The sequence below is a fragment of the Stegodyphus dumicola genome, chromosome 7, assembly GCF_044657685.1.
Source record: "Stegodyphus dumicola isolate Sdum_Otavi_A_Nest chromosome 7, ASM4465768v1".
NCBI lineage: Eukaryota > Metazoa > Arthropoda > Arachnida > Araneae > Eresidae > Stegodyphus > Stegodyphus dumicola.
The window spans coordinates 28,707,515-28,724,935 of record NC_140774.1 but is presented as its reverse complement, the minus strand read 5'-3'; the positions used below and the strand labels follow the sequence as shown (position 1 = coordinate 28,724,935).

At 34.0% G+C, this 17,421-nt stretch overlaps 1 protein-coding gene across 3 annotated transcripts in view; it reads right to left on the bottom strand.

Moving 5' to 3' along the window:
• LOC118205161 (mitotic spindle assembly checkpoint protein MAD2A-like) overlaps nucleotides 1-17,421 on the bottom strand; it is a 53,729-nt gene that overhangs the window by 30,314 nt on the left and 5,994 nt on the right. For 2 of the 3 annotated variants that reach the window (XM_085820024.1, XM_085820025.1), the window contains exon 2: nucleotides 5,360-5,506. The exons of the other annotated variant lie outside the window; for it this stretch is intronic. In XM_085820024.1, the coding sequence (XP_085676150.1) occupies nucleotides 5,360-5,506 (147 nt within the window). The remainder of the gene's footprint in view (nucleotides 1-5,359; nucleotides 5,507-17,421) is intronic. 3 annotated transcript variants of the gene reach the window in all.

The following is a 17,421-nucleotide window of genomic DNA, read 5'->3' as shown; positions in this document are numbered from 1 at the left end:
CATTCATGCAGATTCTTCATTATTTAATTTCTTTAAATATAATACAGGGCAATAATATTTGGTGATAACAGTTTGAAAAGTGAAACAATGCTTTTAAGTGTTTTGATGCAAAATGACATTTTGAGATTAATACCCATTCATGACCAACGTTCCATTTGGGCTAAGAAAAAACTTACTGCAAAATACTTGATTGTTTGAAATTACTTTACTGTTTACTTACACAACCTTCAGATCATGATATGTTATGTAAATAATCAAAAATACAGTCGCAAGATACACTCTGTAACAAAAACAGACGCACCAAGAAGGAGTTGGTGGATAGGAAGATTGTGTACAGAATAGAAAATGATTGAAATTTCAGAATTATTCAATGATTTATTTCAAAGTAACAAGCTCAATAAGATGTTCACCAACCTCTAGCCTGGATGCAAGCTGCCATATAGCATGGCATAGACTGATAAAGCTTCCGGATGGTCTTCTGCAGTATTTCTTGCCAAATTTGCTACAGTTGTTGGTCTAAGTCATCAACATTCTTTGGTAGATGCAGTCGCCTTCCCATCATATCTCGGTCATGGATGGGAGAGAGATCTGGCTGGCCAAGGAAGTGTTTGACTAGCTGTAAAACAATTCATAGGAACACGTGCCGTATGTGATCCTGCATTATCTTGCTGAAAAACAAGGCTAGGGTACTGCAAAAGGAATGGTAGCAAAACAGGTCTCAGAATGTCATTGACGTACCGCTGTGCTGTAAGTGTGCCTCTAATGACGACCAAAGGGGTCCGGCTTTCAAGGGAAATGACACCCCAGACCATAACTCCTGGTTAAGGGCCTGTGTGGGGTGCAATAGTGAAAGAGCTCTGGTGTCGGTCACGCTGCTCTGGGTGTCTGCAGATACATCTTCGATAATCCTCCCAACACAGTTGGAAGCGGGATTCATCGCTAAAGACTATGTGCTCCCAGTCAGCATTATCCCAACCTGATCGAGCCAAGCACCACTATAATCTGGCTTGACAGTGTGCAGGCATGAGTGGTAAGTGCCATAACGGTCAGTACGAGCATAGATTTCGCTCTATCAGCAGTCTGTGAATGGTCATGGTGGACATTCGTGTGCAGGTCACACGTCTGATGGTTAATAGCAATGAATCAGGCACTGTGACAGCTGATCTGACAATCCCTCTGTTCTCCCGATCTGTTGTGGCCCTAGGTCGACTGTTACTATCATGATGCTGAAATCTGACATTGTCCACCCATTCTTGCTAGCATCTTCTAACCACTGCATCTCTTCGGCTCATATGGCAAAACCTGCCTCTTTCAATCCAATGATACAATCTCTTTCAAACTGTGACAGTCGCTTGTAATGAGCTCGAATCCTGCGGCGAGGCATTTTCTCAGTCGTTGAAAGGTATCCTAAATTGAAATGCAACAGAAATTTTTAACAACAGTTCAATAACAGCTCATTGTATACATCTGCTGGATGCACAGTTCCGATGTGCTGGAGATCGCACTATTCATTCAGTGGACACCAAATTTTAATCATTTGCATATTTGGTCAAAACATTTATGCATACGAAATTTCAAAGCAATTGGTTATGTCTTCTTGGTGCGGTTTTTTTTTTTTTTTTTTTGTGTGTGTGTGTGTGTGTGTTATAGAGTGTAGTATATATATATATTTTCAAACAAAGGGGAAACAAATTTTATAACAATACAGAAAGCAGCCAAACCAAAAAAAAAAAAAAAAAAGATTATATAGATTTGATTTTTTTTATATTATTAAGATAAATCACTCACAGATTTGCATATGTTTTGTGGCAAAATGAAGAAAATTTTAATAATTAAAGTAAAAATTTTAGAAACTATATAACAGCATGAAATATACATATAAAATTAAACAAAGAATTTTTTAATTTTACTTTAGATTATTGGTGCTTTTAAAAGGAATAAAAAATATACATATCAAAAAGATTAAAATAAAGACAACAACAATAATAAAAATCAAACCAAAGATAATTTTTCATATGATATATAGAATTTCAAAAAGAAGGAACAGATTTTTAAATTCTTGCACATTTTACATTACTTTATTATTACCATATTTGTCCAGCAGAGAAATATATCATACATCATATTGATGAAAAATAAGAATTCATCAAGTCCAACTTTCTATGTGTATATACACTTAAATCAAAATACAATCACCTTGCATACTTCAACTGATTTATTGGTGAGAGACTATGTTCAAATATATTAAACCTGTAGCTAAGCATGAGAACATTCTTTTCTCTTTCAGGCAAAGTATGATACATTTTTCTATTGCAAAAAACAGCAATTTTGAAAGCAAATAAAACTTTTCCCATTTTGAAAGAACCTTGTATGTTAATAAGTTCAAACAACTTAAGAAAAAAAGGGCAAATCGTCTAAAATCTAGTTATACTATACAAAGTCTGAAATCCAGATTTGTTGGAACTTCAGCAATTCCAGATCATCAGTTTAAATCTAATAAGATGATGAAGCATTTATAATCTTAATGGAGTCAAAATTTACAAAAAAGAAAGCTCAGTATTTATTTGCTTGCTTTACTAAACATTTCTTTTGATGTAAATTATTTAAGACACTATCACTCTTTTCAGTATCAGTGCAGACTACAGATTTTGGGTAGCGTCTTATTTAAGCATAGCTTAAAGCTTAGCTAGCAGGTGCTGTGCACTTCTGAGGATGTACTATGAGACTGGCGACTAAAGACATTGTTTTCTTCTTATTTTTTTTTTTTTTCTTTTTTTCCTTCTGTTGTACAGCGTGGAAGTCTATATTAAGTATATTAGTTTAGTTGATTATTATAATCACTTCTATTTCCCACATTTCCATGTTTTGTCTGAATTCATTATTCTTAATTCAAACAGCACTAAATGTAATCTTTTGGCCTATGAATGTCATTTAAAAATAATTTTTTCCTTTCTTTTTTTAGAATTTCGAAAGAAATTTCTGTTAAATTTCTACCCATCAACATATTTTATACTTCAAAGTGCAGTTGACTGAAGTCTAACCATCATCAGGTTGGCATTAGAAATATAGGTATTTTTCGGTTTTGAAAGCCGTAAAAAATCGCCAAACTATTGTTGATGCCAATGCTGCCAAAAATAATTGTGGCAAGAAAGGAAGTATAATAGTAAATAGCTATCTAAGACTGATGTTTTAATTTAGATGAAAGGTTAATTTCATATAATACTTTTTTATTATTATAATTTATATGAAAAAGGCTAAAGATGACTGAATGGAAGCATAACAGTAAATAAATATTTCAGATCATTATTATAATTTATATAAAAATTGCTAAACATAACTGAATGGATGCCTGCATCGCTATTTCGCTACCGACTTATCACTAAAGCATAATTTCATCTCGTTGGTTGTGCAAACGTAATTTTCTATAATGAACGACGCCTTTTCTTTGAAAATATTCTCGGTAAAGTGCAGAATCGCTCACTTATTTGTTTACTGCATTTTACAAGGGTAAAAACAATTGGATTTTTGTGAATTTTCTTTTACTTTTTAAGTGAAAATAGGTCGACGTGTACATAGATAAAGATAAGTGTGTGCGCAGTGCCATTTTTGTGCAATTCTAGAATTTTTTTTTAAAGTGAAAATAGGTCGATGTGCACATGGAAACCGAGTACGTGCAATTCTTAAAAACACGTCAAGCAGTGGGTGATTCTGCACTTTACCCAAAATTCTATTGCCGACTTTTCGTCATGTGCAATTCCCAAATTGTTAAATCCATAGAATATCAAAAAAGGATTTAAAAATTAAACTAGTATTTCAATGGTGTCTTAAGAACTATAGAACTATATAAACTTATGCTATCTGGAATCTACGCGTACGCTAGATTTGGCACGCTGTTAAATGGGCGCGTTTGCTACCTTTGGCACTTTTGCGCATACATTTTCGCTGCAATTTTTTTACGGCCCTCAAAACAGAATAGTACCGAAATATATGTTATTGAGTAGGTGTAAAATCAGTGAAAAACTTTGATGGAATATTTTGATTTGAGATGCAAGCCTAGCAAAAAGAAAGTAAGAGAGCTAAGATATTAATGATGATACACTTCAGTTAATAAGTAACTGTGTTTCTTCAACATGGAAGTGTTTAATTTAAGGCTTTAACTTAAAATAAGAACCAGAACCTTTTACATTTATGATAAAATGTGTACTGCCCATGAATGAATCATGAAACATGTATCAATTTCTGTATTTGTCACACCCATTTCTACAGCAAGCTCTCAAACTGACTGGTACAGCCAGTGGTTTATTGCTGTCATCTAAAAGAGTATGAAATTTTTTAATATGCTAAATTCTTTTTCAATTTTTATCATGCATGTGTTTCTCAAATAGTTAAAGTTTTCACCTACTAATTTAGATGCTGTTTTTGTGGGATTTAACAAGTTAAGCATCAGTTTGCATGTTAATTTTGTGTTTGTACCAAATATCAACATATAAGGAATAATTTTCTTTTGTTAAAACGCTTGAGTATTACCATATGTCGAGATCAAATAGAGTAGACTGTTGCGCTGAATTTCTTCAATAATAAAAGACCTTCCTAACGAAATTATGAATCATCCACCGATCATGCAAGTTCAGATCTCGATTAATGCGTGAATTCCAGTGAATCGACTTTCCTTTTCTTAACCATTAAATTCCTCCCTCCCTAAAGCGACTTGCTCTTCTGTTTGACCTTTGCCGTACGTTTCAAGGCCACTGCAAGCATTTTAAATCCTTGTTTTATATGACAGGGTAGTGGCGTGCTGTGGTTTTCGCCAAACAGTAGCCTGGCTAGAAGTAGTGACGTAACTAGAAGGGGGGGGGTTGTCGGTCATATGGATCTCCGAAGCAGAAATATTAATTGAGATTTATTATAGAAAACTTCACTATGATTATCTAAGCGGCGGACTAGCTCGTATTCATGTTACGAAAAGGGTATTGTCTCGTATTCACGTCATAGCATGCATAAATACAATTGTACATATCCTACGTTACACATTAGGTAAACCATATATAAGGCAGCCGTAAACCACATATAAGGCAGCCAGCCCCTTGTTTAGAATTTGATACGAAGTCGAACTATCAGTATTCAGCCATCTTATCCAGTCGGTCATCGGGTGAGGTGAAGAATCACGAAATGCTGATCTGTGATACGAAACTGATTAAAGTGAGATAATACTTTCAGAATCCAGTTCTTTCTTCCTTTTTGGGAGGGATTAAAAAGAAAAAAATCCTTTTAGGCCGGAGGTCAAGATATTACATCATTCCAAATACTGAATGTCTAGATTTTGGACTTTGTCCTATATATCTTGCAAAAAACAACTTACTTCGTAGCTGCTTCGTGACATTGGTTATGAAAGATCTCAGCTCCTCATTTTTAGTCAAAAGAACAGTAAGCCCATATTTTTCCTCTCGTGAAAATGATTCCACGGGATATATGCCTCGCTGATAAATAATGCTATTTATTCCATAATCTGCAATTAAAAAAGACATTAAAATTTTGATATTTTAATGGCAATGTCATGAGATAAACTTTCACGCACGTTAGAAAAAATTAACAACTTATACATAAGATATTTAAGCCATAAGATTTTAAAATGTTTCCTTATATTTAAAAAAAAAAATGCATGTATGAATATTCATATTACTGTATCTGATACAAAGTAATTAGCTTAAGCATCAGACCATTTCTAAAATATGTCTTGCCACCAGACACTTCTCCCATGATAAGGCATAGATGCAAAAAGATTTCGTCTTGAAAATGTAATTTTTTAACTGTAACAGAAGGTCTCTCAACTATAAATAATCAGTTTGATGTAATGCTGGCTTGTAACATTTCACGGACTCAAACTACAAATACTTAAACAGATCCAGCAAATTAAGAAGTTACTTTAAAATAAAAATGAACTACTTGTTATAATCTTAACAATCTTACTTCAAGAAATATCATTATCTTTATCGATAAATATGATACTGTTGTCATAAAGAGACAAGTACTTAACACTTTGTTCAATAAGTCCCGGGACTAACCGAAAGATGGCGTTAGTAATATCAACTTGACTTCGTTGTTCGAAAGAACTAACCTTCAAATGACAAGTGTCTGATTTTCATGGCATTCGGACCGGAAACAGTGAAGCTACTACGGTGAAAGTGACACTACCTGTGCATTTGTGGGCAAAATGGAGAAAAACGAATTTTGAGTGTTGATCAAACATTGCTATTTAATGGGCAAAAATACAGTGCAAGCTCAGCAATGGCTTGAAAAATGTTATACAGATTCTGCTCCATCGAAAACAACCATTTGCTGTTGGTATGCTGATTTCAAGCGTGGTTGCATGGATACAAATGATGCGGCACACTCAGGTAGGCCAAATGAAGCAGTCACTCTGGAATATCTGAAACAAGTGTTGAAAATCGTAATGAATGACCGCAGAAGTGAAAGTTCATGAGATTGCTGAGATGGTAAGCATATCAACTGTGCTTGTACAATGAAACTGCTTTACATGAAAAGTTGAGCATGAAAAAAGTGTTTTCCAAATGGATACTGCGTGTGCTCACAATGGAACAAAAGCAACAACGAATCGACGATTCACAGAGCTGTTTGTCACTGTTTACTTGCAATAAACAGGACTTCTTGCGTTGGTATGTGACAACGGACGAAACATGGATCCACTATTTCACTCCAGAGTCGAAGCAGCAGTCAACTGAGTCGCAAGCAGATGGTGAAAGCCATCCAAAACGTCAAAAAATGCAACAGTCAGTTGGCAAAGTCATGGCTTCGGTGTTTTGGGATGCGCGAGGTATAATTTACATCAACTACCTTAAAAGCAAAATCTATCAATAGCGCCTATTATAGTGAATTATTGATGCATCTGAAGGACGAAATCGCAAAAAAAGACCGCACACAAAGAAGAAAAAAAATCATCTTCAATCAAGACAATGCCCCATGCCACAAGTCAATGCAAACACTGGTTACATTGAACGAGTTGGGCTTTACTCTGCTTCCCCACCCACCATACTCCAGTCCCCAGTGACTACTAGCTGTTTGCTGAGCCCTCAAAAAGATGCTCCAGGGCAAAAGATTTGACTCGAATAAGGAAGTCATTGCTACCACTGAAGCTTATTTTGCAGACAAGGACAAATCGTTTTACAAGCATGGTATCGAAAAGTTAGAAAAGCGTTCAAATGATTGCATAGCTCTTGATGGTGATTATGTTGATAAATAAACATGAATTTTGTGAAATGGATGTTGTTTTCTTAGTTAGTCCCAGGACTTATTGAACGATGTGTTACATATTATTCTATTGATCTTGACTTGTAATCAAGCAGTACAGTTTAATGCTAATTATGGAAAAGCATGACATACTAACATATATACAAGGTGTGGCAAAAAGGTAGGTAGGATTTCAAATAGTGGTGGCTCACTTTGTAAAACCAGCAATACTGTGCACACGGTCACGTTAGGTAGACAAAAGTATGCAATTGTCAGTTATCGATACGGCTTGGAGCGGAGTGCATTGTGCTTTCAGTGTCAAGGAGTTTATTAGAAATGGGTAAGCTGTAATAGCGATGCAGCATGCCTTCCGTAATCAGTTTGATGTTGGTCGGCATGACGCGGTTCTGGATGGAAGAACAATTTGTCGGTGGGTTTTACACTTCAGGGATACAGGTTCTACGCTTAAACGAAAATCTACTGGCCGACCAAGGACAGTAAGAACACTGGAAAATGTTAATGCAGTAAGAGTTTCCATACAATACTCTCCAATGCATTCAGCTGCTTTGGGAATTTCCGGAGAATTTCTGATAGAAGTGTTCGGAGAATTTTACACAACTCATTCCAAATGCATCTGTACAAAGTGATGGTAGTGTAGGAATTAAGTGAAAGAGATTTTGAAACCCATACAAATTCATGCCGGGATATTCTTCAAAACATTCCCCAAGGCGCTGTATTCATGTCTAGCGATGAAGCTCACTTTCACCTATCGGGTACCGTACATAAGCAAAATTTCCGTTATTGGTCAGCAAATAATCCACAGGAACTTCATGAGCGACCACTTCACAGTCCAAAGGTGTGCAATATCTGAGTTCGGTGTGTGAGGTCCTTACTTTTCCGAAGAAGATGGAATAATGGTAACAGTCAATGGAGATCGATATTTTTATATGCTTAACAATTTCCTGCATCCAAAAGTTAACAAGTTGAACGATAATCACCGAGAACATCTTAGGTTCCAGCAGCACACCATTTTTCGTTCACTTAATCTTCTTCAAGAAATGCTCCCAAACAAAGTGGTGTCTTTACGGGTTGATCTCGGCTGGCCGCCACATTCGCCTGATTTGTCACCTTGTGACTTTTTTCTTTGGGGATACCTCAAATCGAGAGTTTTTACATATCATCCGTGGACTTTGGAAGAATTAAAGGCAGGCATAAAACAAGCAATTGCCGCAATTCCCCAAGAAATGATCTATCGGGTAATTACGCACTTCCGTGAGAACCTACAAGAGTGCATCGACAATAATGGCCATCATTTAAAAGATATCATTTTTAAAAAATAACATTCCTAAATGGTATGAAATATAGATTTCAAAAAGAAACAAAAATATTTTTTGCTTTATGTGGTTTGGTTTTTATTGACATCCCAAATAGTACCTATCATTTTGTCGCACTTTGCAGTTTTTGATGCAATCCCAAAGATTCTCAATAAACCAACTTTTGTTTTTAAGAACAAGGTGGACGAGGTTATTAATCGTTACTACTGCATTTTGAAAAAAAAAATCGCATTAATAGCCACGATATGGTCATCTGAATATGATTGGAAAAAAGCAATAACAGATTGGAACAATGACCTACAGAAAGTTTCCACTCTTAGTTACTAAACTGAGCTTCCAGTAAAACTGGAGAATCTAACAAAATAGTAAAAATCAAGAAAAGCCTTTTTACAAAGTGCAAAAATAAACCAGGTCAAATATTGATAATTTATTAAATAAAGCGGCATCAGTTCCTTTAAAATTTTGTTAAAACAACTGGCCCAACTTTGACAGGATTTCTACCAGCTTTAAAGCTCAATGGGATAATACAGTCAAAATTCGTTAATTCGGACACCCATAATCCGGACCTCAAAGCTACAAACTTTCTGCGCATGCGTCGCGTTGACGCATGCACGTAAGACCTTTACGACTGCGAATTTGCGTGTACGCGTGCGCAAAATATGTTTACGAATGCGCGTTTAATGTATAACGGACGGTATAAGCTAAGCTCTAATTATCTATTTCAGTTAATGTTGCAGATTGCGTTGTTCCTTAATCTTCGAATTGGATCCGGCTTATTATTTTTTGCAGACTGTTAGAGCAATTTTATAAAAGTAAGCTTGAATTTTCGATTATGTCAAATAGAATTTCCAATTTATATTTACTAATATGTAACGGATCTACAAAGCGAAAGAATGTTTCGGATCCCATTAAACAAAAAGTGGAATTGCTGCAAAAAATGAATAAAGGCATATCCTTTGTTTATCTTTAATGTAACACTATCCTTATCTTCAGGGCAGATGTTTTTATTTTATTTGGCTTATAATTGCTTACTAAATGTAGTATTTCATTTCGATGTACTCCGTCTTTGATATGATTTAAATCAAATGCCACGTCATTATAATTCGCTTCCGATAGCGAAGAAAGTGACAGAGGTTATTGAAAACGAAAAAATTTCGATTGACAAATTAGTCGGTATTCTCGACACAGCAATTATAGGACTTGAACAGCGGAACTTTGTAACTGAACAAGAAATTATGTCTGTTTATAGAATTAAAGAGAATGTATTATCACATAAAAAATGAAGCAACTTAAACAACTTACATTGAAAGAAATGTTTAGTAAAGTAAACAAATAAATATTAAGCTTTTTTTTTTTTTTTTGTAAATTTTGATATACTTTAGATCATAATTGTTCTTTATTTCGTAAATTACGGTTTCATATTTTTAATTTTATAATTTCTGCATGCCATTTTACCAGATTTAAACTGATGATCTATAATCCGGAATCGCCGAAGTCCCAACGAGTCCGGATTAACGACTTTTGACTGTACCAAGAGATATATTTTACCACCCACAGCACTAACGTAAGAATAAAATGTCAGATTTTGTTCCACAAAGATTCTCGGTCTAAATTTTCTACACAAAAAATATTATCGAAAGCTTCAACAGAAATGATACAGCCAAACAACTGTGAAAAAATATTGCATAACTTGAAAAGTTCTAATTTTTTTATAAATAAAAACGAAGCAGTACATAAACATAAAAAACTTTCATTGAATAACATAAGCAACATTTTATTCTATGATATTTTGCCATTTTTCAGGCAGCTGCAACATATTTTTTTAATTCATTTGTAAAGGTGTTTCACAGTCTCCAAAGAAGTAAACACCAAGCCATTCAGAGAATTCTGAAGAGATGAAAATCTGAGAAATTCCAAGGTCTAGTGAATATGGAATGAGGAATACAAAAACATCTTCGCCATACTCCAAACGATTTTGTCTGGCATTCATCAATATATATGGGAGGGAGGCAAGACAATACCTTGAAGATTGGTCAGTTCTTGGCAATTTGCTTTGATTTCTGCTTTTAAAACTGCTATTTGACAATAGTATTTTCATAAATTTCTCTGACTTGGCTACAAAAACTCACAGTACACAATTTCTTTATAATCCCACCGTACTCAAAGCATTATCTTTTTTGAAGATGCGGCCTCCCTCAGGATGTTACTAAAGAAGACTCTTCTGGTTTACCCTATAAATTTTTTTCTTGTAACATTATTGTGTAGCATACTTCTTCTCATCTCCAGTAATGAGCTATTTAAAAAAAAAAAGGAGCTTTTTTACTCTATATCCACCCCCGGAAGCATATAAGCAAAATGTACACTGCTAGGACAACGGCTTGAGTTTGGCCAATGACAATCCAGATAAGGGTCACCATTAACTCCGCCCACATGAGTGATGTCACATTTCTGACGTTTGTTTACATTCTGCTGCTCGGCGTTACGAAGTGCGTTCTTTCAATGAAAAACATTTTTAATCTGCAATGTAAATTTGCTCTAGTGATGCTATTTTTTTAATTGTTCTTTACAGTATTATTTCTTACTGTTCCAGAAGAAATATAAATTTATGTCACAAACTTTACAAAATTTCTTTCTATATGCGTGTGTGTGTATATATATATAAGCGTATGTATACACACATACATATATTTTCAATATATACTCGTATGTGAATTATATGTATCATTATATGTGTGTGTATGCATAAAAATATGAGTGAGTGTGTGTATGCATGTATTTATTTTTCAGGATGTCAGATTTCTAGCAAATAATATAGAAAGTTTTTTTTCTCTTAATTTTTCACACCTTCACATTCAGTTTTTTTAAATAATTAAGATGAATGTATTCATATTTAATATTTATTCACAACTTGATTTATCCCTTAAAAATACATTTATTTAATTTTGGATAAGGTGGGATGTGAATTCCAGCAGCATTTTTAATAGTAGAATAATTTCTCTAAAGAAGCTTTTGTTTGTTTTCATTTTTTAATTCCTTTAAAAAAATTACTTAATAATATTAGAAATAATTAATCTATTACTCCTTACACACGTCTTAAATATGTTAATGGAAATTTTCACTCAATAGCTTTATAAATTTATTTTATGCAGTATTTTAATTTAATAAGAACTAGTATTGATGAATGAATTTCCATTGCTTTCCTCATACATTTAGTTTAGAATTCAGTTTTCAGTGCATGTAATTATTCTCCTTTATGGCCCTCCACGCACAGCCCAAAAGCAGCTGATTGGAACTCTGATAGTTCAATCTGAGTTTGCTTCCAGGTGGATAGGCTAGCTGCATGAACACTTACCTTGTTTTCCACATGTGTAAACATGGATATGAGTGTTTTTTTTTTTCCCCCTTAGAAAATCCTCCACAAAGACATCCCTCCCACAGAGACCCTTGCATGCTTTCAGTAATCAAATAAAAATTGTCATCATACACACTAAATCAAACTCGAAAGTTTTATTAATTATGCTTACAGAAACAAAGTACTTAATACCAGATTTTGTTGATTAATTTGCATTTTTAGAAATAGTTGAATAAATTTCTTACCTTTAATAAATAGAGCGAACCCTCTCTAAAATGAACACCAGCAGTTCTATATGGTTTTAATTTTGTGTAGAGCTTGTCATCTCAAAGAAAAGATGCTCAGTACCAGAATTTTTTGTATATTGAGGAGAAGTGCCAGTTTCAGAGGTGATCACAAAGAAGAAATTTGCCATATTAAAATGATAATCTGTTCCTAACTTTTTCGCAGGGTTTGGCTTATGTGATTATGGCGACGCCTCGAGGGCTATCTGCCTAAGGAGAGGGATGCCTTTGTGGAAGACTTTCTAAGGGAAACTTGTTTGTATACACGTTACACATGAGGAAAACCATGAAAACGTCCATGCAGCCAGCCTGTTCGCTGGATTCGAACCTCAGACCGAACTACCAGTGTTCACGCCGCTGGTCGGCACCTTTTTTTGCAGGGAAGGAAGTATTTTCTAAGTGTAGGACATAACATAATGGTCCCCATTAAGATTTGATCTAGGAAATGAATAATGTTGAAGCTGAAATTAAAATTATACAAATTTGAATGCCATGCATGTAATGCGAATCTCAAATTTAGTTCCCTGCGATGTTATTTTTTTAATGTAAAGATCAGGCTTTGGACATTCTTTACTATGTATTTACTTTTGGTTTTGACTTTTACCCTTGCCTGCATGAATGACGAATTGAATGATTGTGGAGTTAGGTTTGGAGGCAACTTCCCCTTAATAAGTCTGTCTCCTGCCTGCTCAACAGTCATTCACTTATGCATTTTAAAAAAAAAAATTAGACTAATTTTAATTTGCTAAATTGGTGAATTTATTTTCATGGTTTGGTTTTGCACTTGATTTACTTATGCTATCTGAATTTAAATGATATTGTAGATTAGTTCGAAAATTAAATCTTCTATATGTTTGCACTTTTTTAATTATTTTAACTTTAAATTTGCTTTTTACGTATATACATGAATTTTAAATATAGCATGAAGTTTTATATTTAAATATAATACTGAAAAATGTTAGACACATGAGAAAATAAATACATGTTTTCTTCACATATTATGGAATATTCATTCCTGACTTAAGGGAATACGAAGTTACACAATTTCAAATCCACTAGAAAAATGTATGATAGTCACAAGTTTCACAAAAGATTCTTTGCTCAAATGATAAAAGGCTTTGGAGAACATAGATGCTAATTAGAAATGTGTGCTAAATATGAGACCATTGCCATCCACATAAATGCACTGCATTAATTTTAATACTGTTTAGGTTCTTGCACATTATCCCTTTGACTGGCCAAGTAGCATGATTTAGTGCCAATTCTGGATGACTGTGCCCTTTAGTAATTCCATAGAAATAATTGGCGCTTGGTTACCATAGCCCAAATTTCCACAAATGATCGGTGAGATAATACATAAGTATCCTATTTTATACTGACATGAATGAAAACTAAATTTTTTATCATATATCTTTCTACTAAAAAAAATTTTTGGTCCTTGGTTTGGTTTGGTTTATTTAATTATGCTATCTGCTTAAAAGGAGGGATGCTTTCGTGGAGGACTTTCAAAGGGAAACTGGCTCTTATACACATTACACCTGAGGAAAACCATGCAGCCAGCGTATTTGGCAGGGTTTGAAACCTGGACTGAATTGCTAGTCAGAAATTCAGTGACTTTACCACTCGGGTGCTGGTTGTCTGGCCATTGGTGCTATTAAACTAAAATTCTTCTATATTTATAAAGGGCCCATCAGAAAAATGCACACACTTTAATTAATAAAAGAAAATTCTTGTGCTTTAGTATTGAACTTAATTAGAAGTTCATTAAATCATACAAAGATTAGCCTAGGTTTAATATAATATTCCTGAATATGTACCTATACAGTTACTTAGATTGCTCAAAGTTTGGTTTCATTTTAGTTTAGTATGGCAAAGCACACTAGGGCTATCTGCCTGTGGAAAGTGATGCCTTTGTGGAGGACTTTCTGAAGGAAACTGGCTGGTATACACATTACAAATGAGGAAAAACACAAAAAACGCCTATTAAGCCAGACAATTTGCCTGGATTCGAACTCAGTGTTCAAAGATTTTGACACTCTGCCACTGATGGGCCTATGCACGTGTGTATATACACACATGTACATGAATACATACATACATTTCTGAATCTGGTCCCGAAAATAGAATAGTACCTTTTAACTTTACAGTTTAATCTTCTAGTGTTTTGATTAATTTTACGTACTGCCATCAATAATACATCAGCAATGCATCTTATTATCATTAATTTCTTACTAACAATTACATTTCAATTGCCATGTGTTGATTCCCGACTCATACATATCTTATATATATAAATTAGTTGTTTCAATACAAAGATCACAATATAAGTTGCATAGCATATTTACAATAATTATTTATTACTCATATATATAATGTATAAAATCAAGCAGTAAATTGTAAAAAAATACTTTTAATGAATTTGGAAATAAATGAAAATATAATAATCTGCATCTCATCAGATTTTTTAAATGCACAAACTTCACAGTCAAAAATACATATTAATGTAAGAAAATCAATATTAAATGCTTTTTCTTCAAAAAAAAAAAAAAAAAATGTCGGTACAAGACATATTTTATCGAGTCCAATCATCAGTGGAACTGCAGGTAATCTGTCTTATGTCAAAATGTAAAATTTGAAATGTTACTTTAAGCTAAATTTTTTTTTAATCCATTCAGTTTTGGCTTATGTAAGTTTTACTGTATTTAACTAGATGTAAAGAACTATAAACACACATTCAAGCAATTCCCTTGAAGGTATTTTTCCTGGAAATAAAAGTATACTTATTGCATTCAATTCAGCATTACACCTTAGAACAGGTGTGATTCAGCATTATACCTCATTGTTAAGCATTTTCGATAGTCTTGAAATATCATAACTGGTAACATATCTTACTAAATTCAATTCTTGCTATGTTCAGCATTATTTAGCATTTGCAGCTTAGATTTCAGTAGGTCTATTACACTAAGCACTTACAGTTATTCAGTATTATTTTCTTTGCATTTCAGCAAAACAATGAACTTCCTTTCTAAGAATGCATACTGAGCAATGAAAATTCCAAATATGGTATATGCTTTACCAGAACCAGAACCCCATCAGTTAATAGTGATTTAATCTTCACAGATAAGCATATACAGTAGTCTTGAAATATCAGAGCGGGTAGCATATATTAAATATATTCAGTTCTTATTAAATAACGTGTTCTTCATTTAACTTCAGTAGTTTCACAGCTAAATTACACTTCAATATCTTCATTAGAGTGAACCCACTTTTTCATCTTTATACTCTTTACGTTCTAATAATAAAATAAAGTTTATTTCTAAGAAAGCATACTGAATACAGTAAAGAAATCAAATCACAGTTAATAATGCTGTAAATATTCGGATAGATATATATAAAGTGTATTTTAAGGATTTCTTGACACACACTATGTTAATTCATTGCAATGGTAGCTGGTGGCATTTTGATTCAAAATATTGACTACATTAATTACTGACACAAATTAGCATTTGGTTTCACTAACTTAACATTAACTTTACTTGGTTTAATTCACGCAGGTACATTTTATATATCAGATGATTTAAGTCAGTATCACTTAAAAGTTTCTGATTATCAATATGCAGAATAATTTGCAAACCACACTTTACATGCATCTTCCAGCCATCCATAACTTCCATCTGACTAGATCTAATTTTCTATTGGAACAGTAGAGTAATCCTTAATATTCCAAAACAAACATTAAATCATTATATACAGATATATACGCATATATATAAACACTTTCATTACGAAAAACCAAATGTACATTCAAAGAATGCACTGCGTAACTCCGATGAGCGGAATGTAAACAAATGTCAGAAATGTGACATCACTCATGTGGGCGGAGTTAATGGTGACCCTCATATGGACTGTCATTGGCCAAATTCAAGCCGTTGTCCTAGCAGTGTACATTTTGCTTATATGCCCCCCGGAAAGAATCATGCCAAAACTCGAGCAGGTAAATTCTGTTCTGTTAAAATATGGGGTACCCATATATTGTAACAGCTTATCATACCCACTTCTCTTCAAATGATCATGTACTGTACTATTTGGAATACTTATAGTTCCTGGACTGGATAACTTAAGTTTTCAGTGAGAGCTTCTTTTAATAGGTCCTTGTTTACAGAGGATGATTGTCCAGAGCAGGTATCATCTTCAAGACCGAAACTTTCAAGCTTAAACTTCTCAAACCACTTTTGAACTGTGTCATCAAAAACAGTACTTTTTCCATACATAGCATAAATTTAACAAGCAGTCTAACTAGAAATAATCCACTTTTTTTAAATAAGAAAGCATAATATAAGAAAAATAAACTTTTGGTTTTTCCATTCTCAGTAGTGTACCAAAACAAAAATTATGCAAACATAAGTAGAAAAAGACCACATTTAAACAATAAATTTTTAGATCACTCTGAATCAGTAGTAACAAAATAATCAGAAGTAAACATGGGCTAATCTTTGGAATATAGTAACAGGTAGTTTGGCGACATTTTGGTAAGGTGATAAAAGTTACTAGTTAGGACTTTAGTAGTGTACATGGATAAAGTCAAGAGTGTGCGCAATGCCATTTTTGTGCAATTCTAGGATTTTTTTTTAAGTGAAAATAGGTCGACGTGTACATGGATGATACCGTGTATGTGCAATTCTTAAAAATGTGGCAAGCAGTTTGAAATTCTGCACTTTCTCCCACTGCACAAAACAGACCAGGGCTGTGGAGTCGTTAGAGAAAATGACCAACTCCCTCATATCTTATATATAAGCGGCTTAAGTGTTTGTCGTGGATAGTTTATTGTTGCCACTTGGAAGAGTGAGCACGGAAATCTCGGACAATTAAAGTCATACGAAGATGAGAACGGTATCAATGGATTCAGAGAATTTTTTGGAATCCCGAGATATGCGTCTCGAATTTCAATTCTGCGCCGTTCCGTAGATATTTGAGAAAAAATAATTTGGCACATAGCCAAATCCCTCTAATAAGGAAAACCCAAGAAGTGGAAAATGTAGGGAAAATTAGTTTTTAATTAATATCCCGGCTAATTAAAGTTCCACAAAGACGCAAATGGTGAAAATGGCATTCCACAGACCAGCGGAAACCAACAGTGTACTTCGCTAAGCTCGGAAGCCAGCCGTTTCGGAGGAGATGACGTTACTTCACCCCATATAAATCTGCG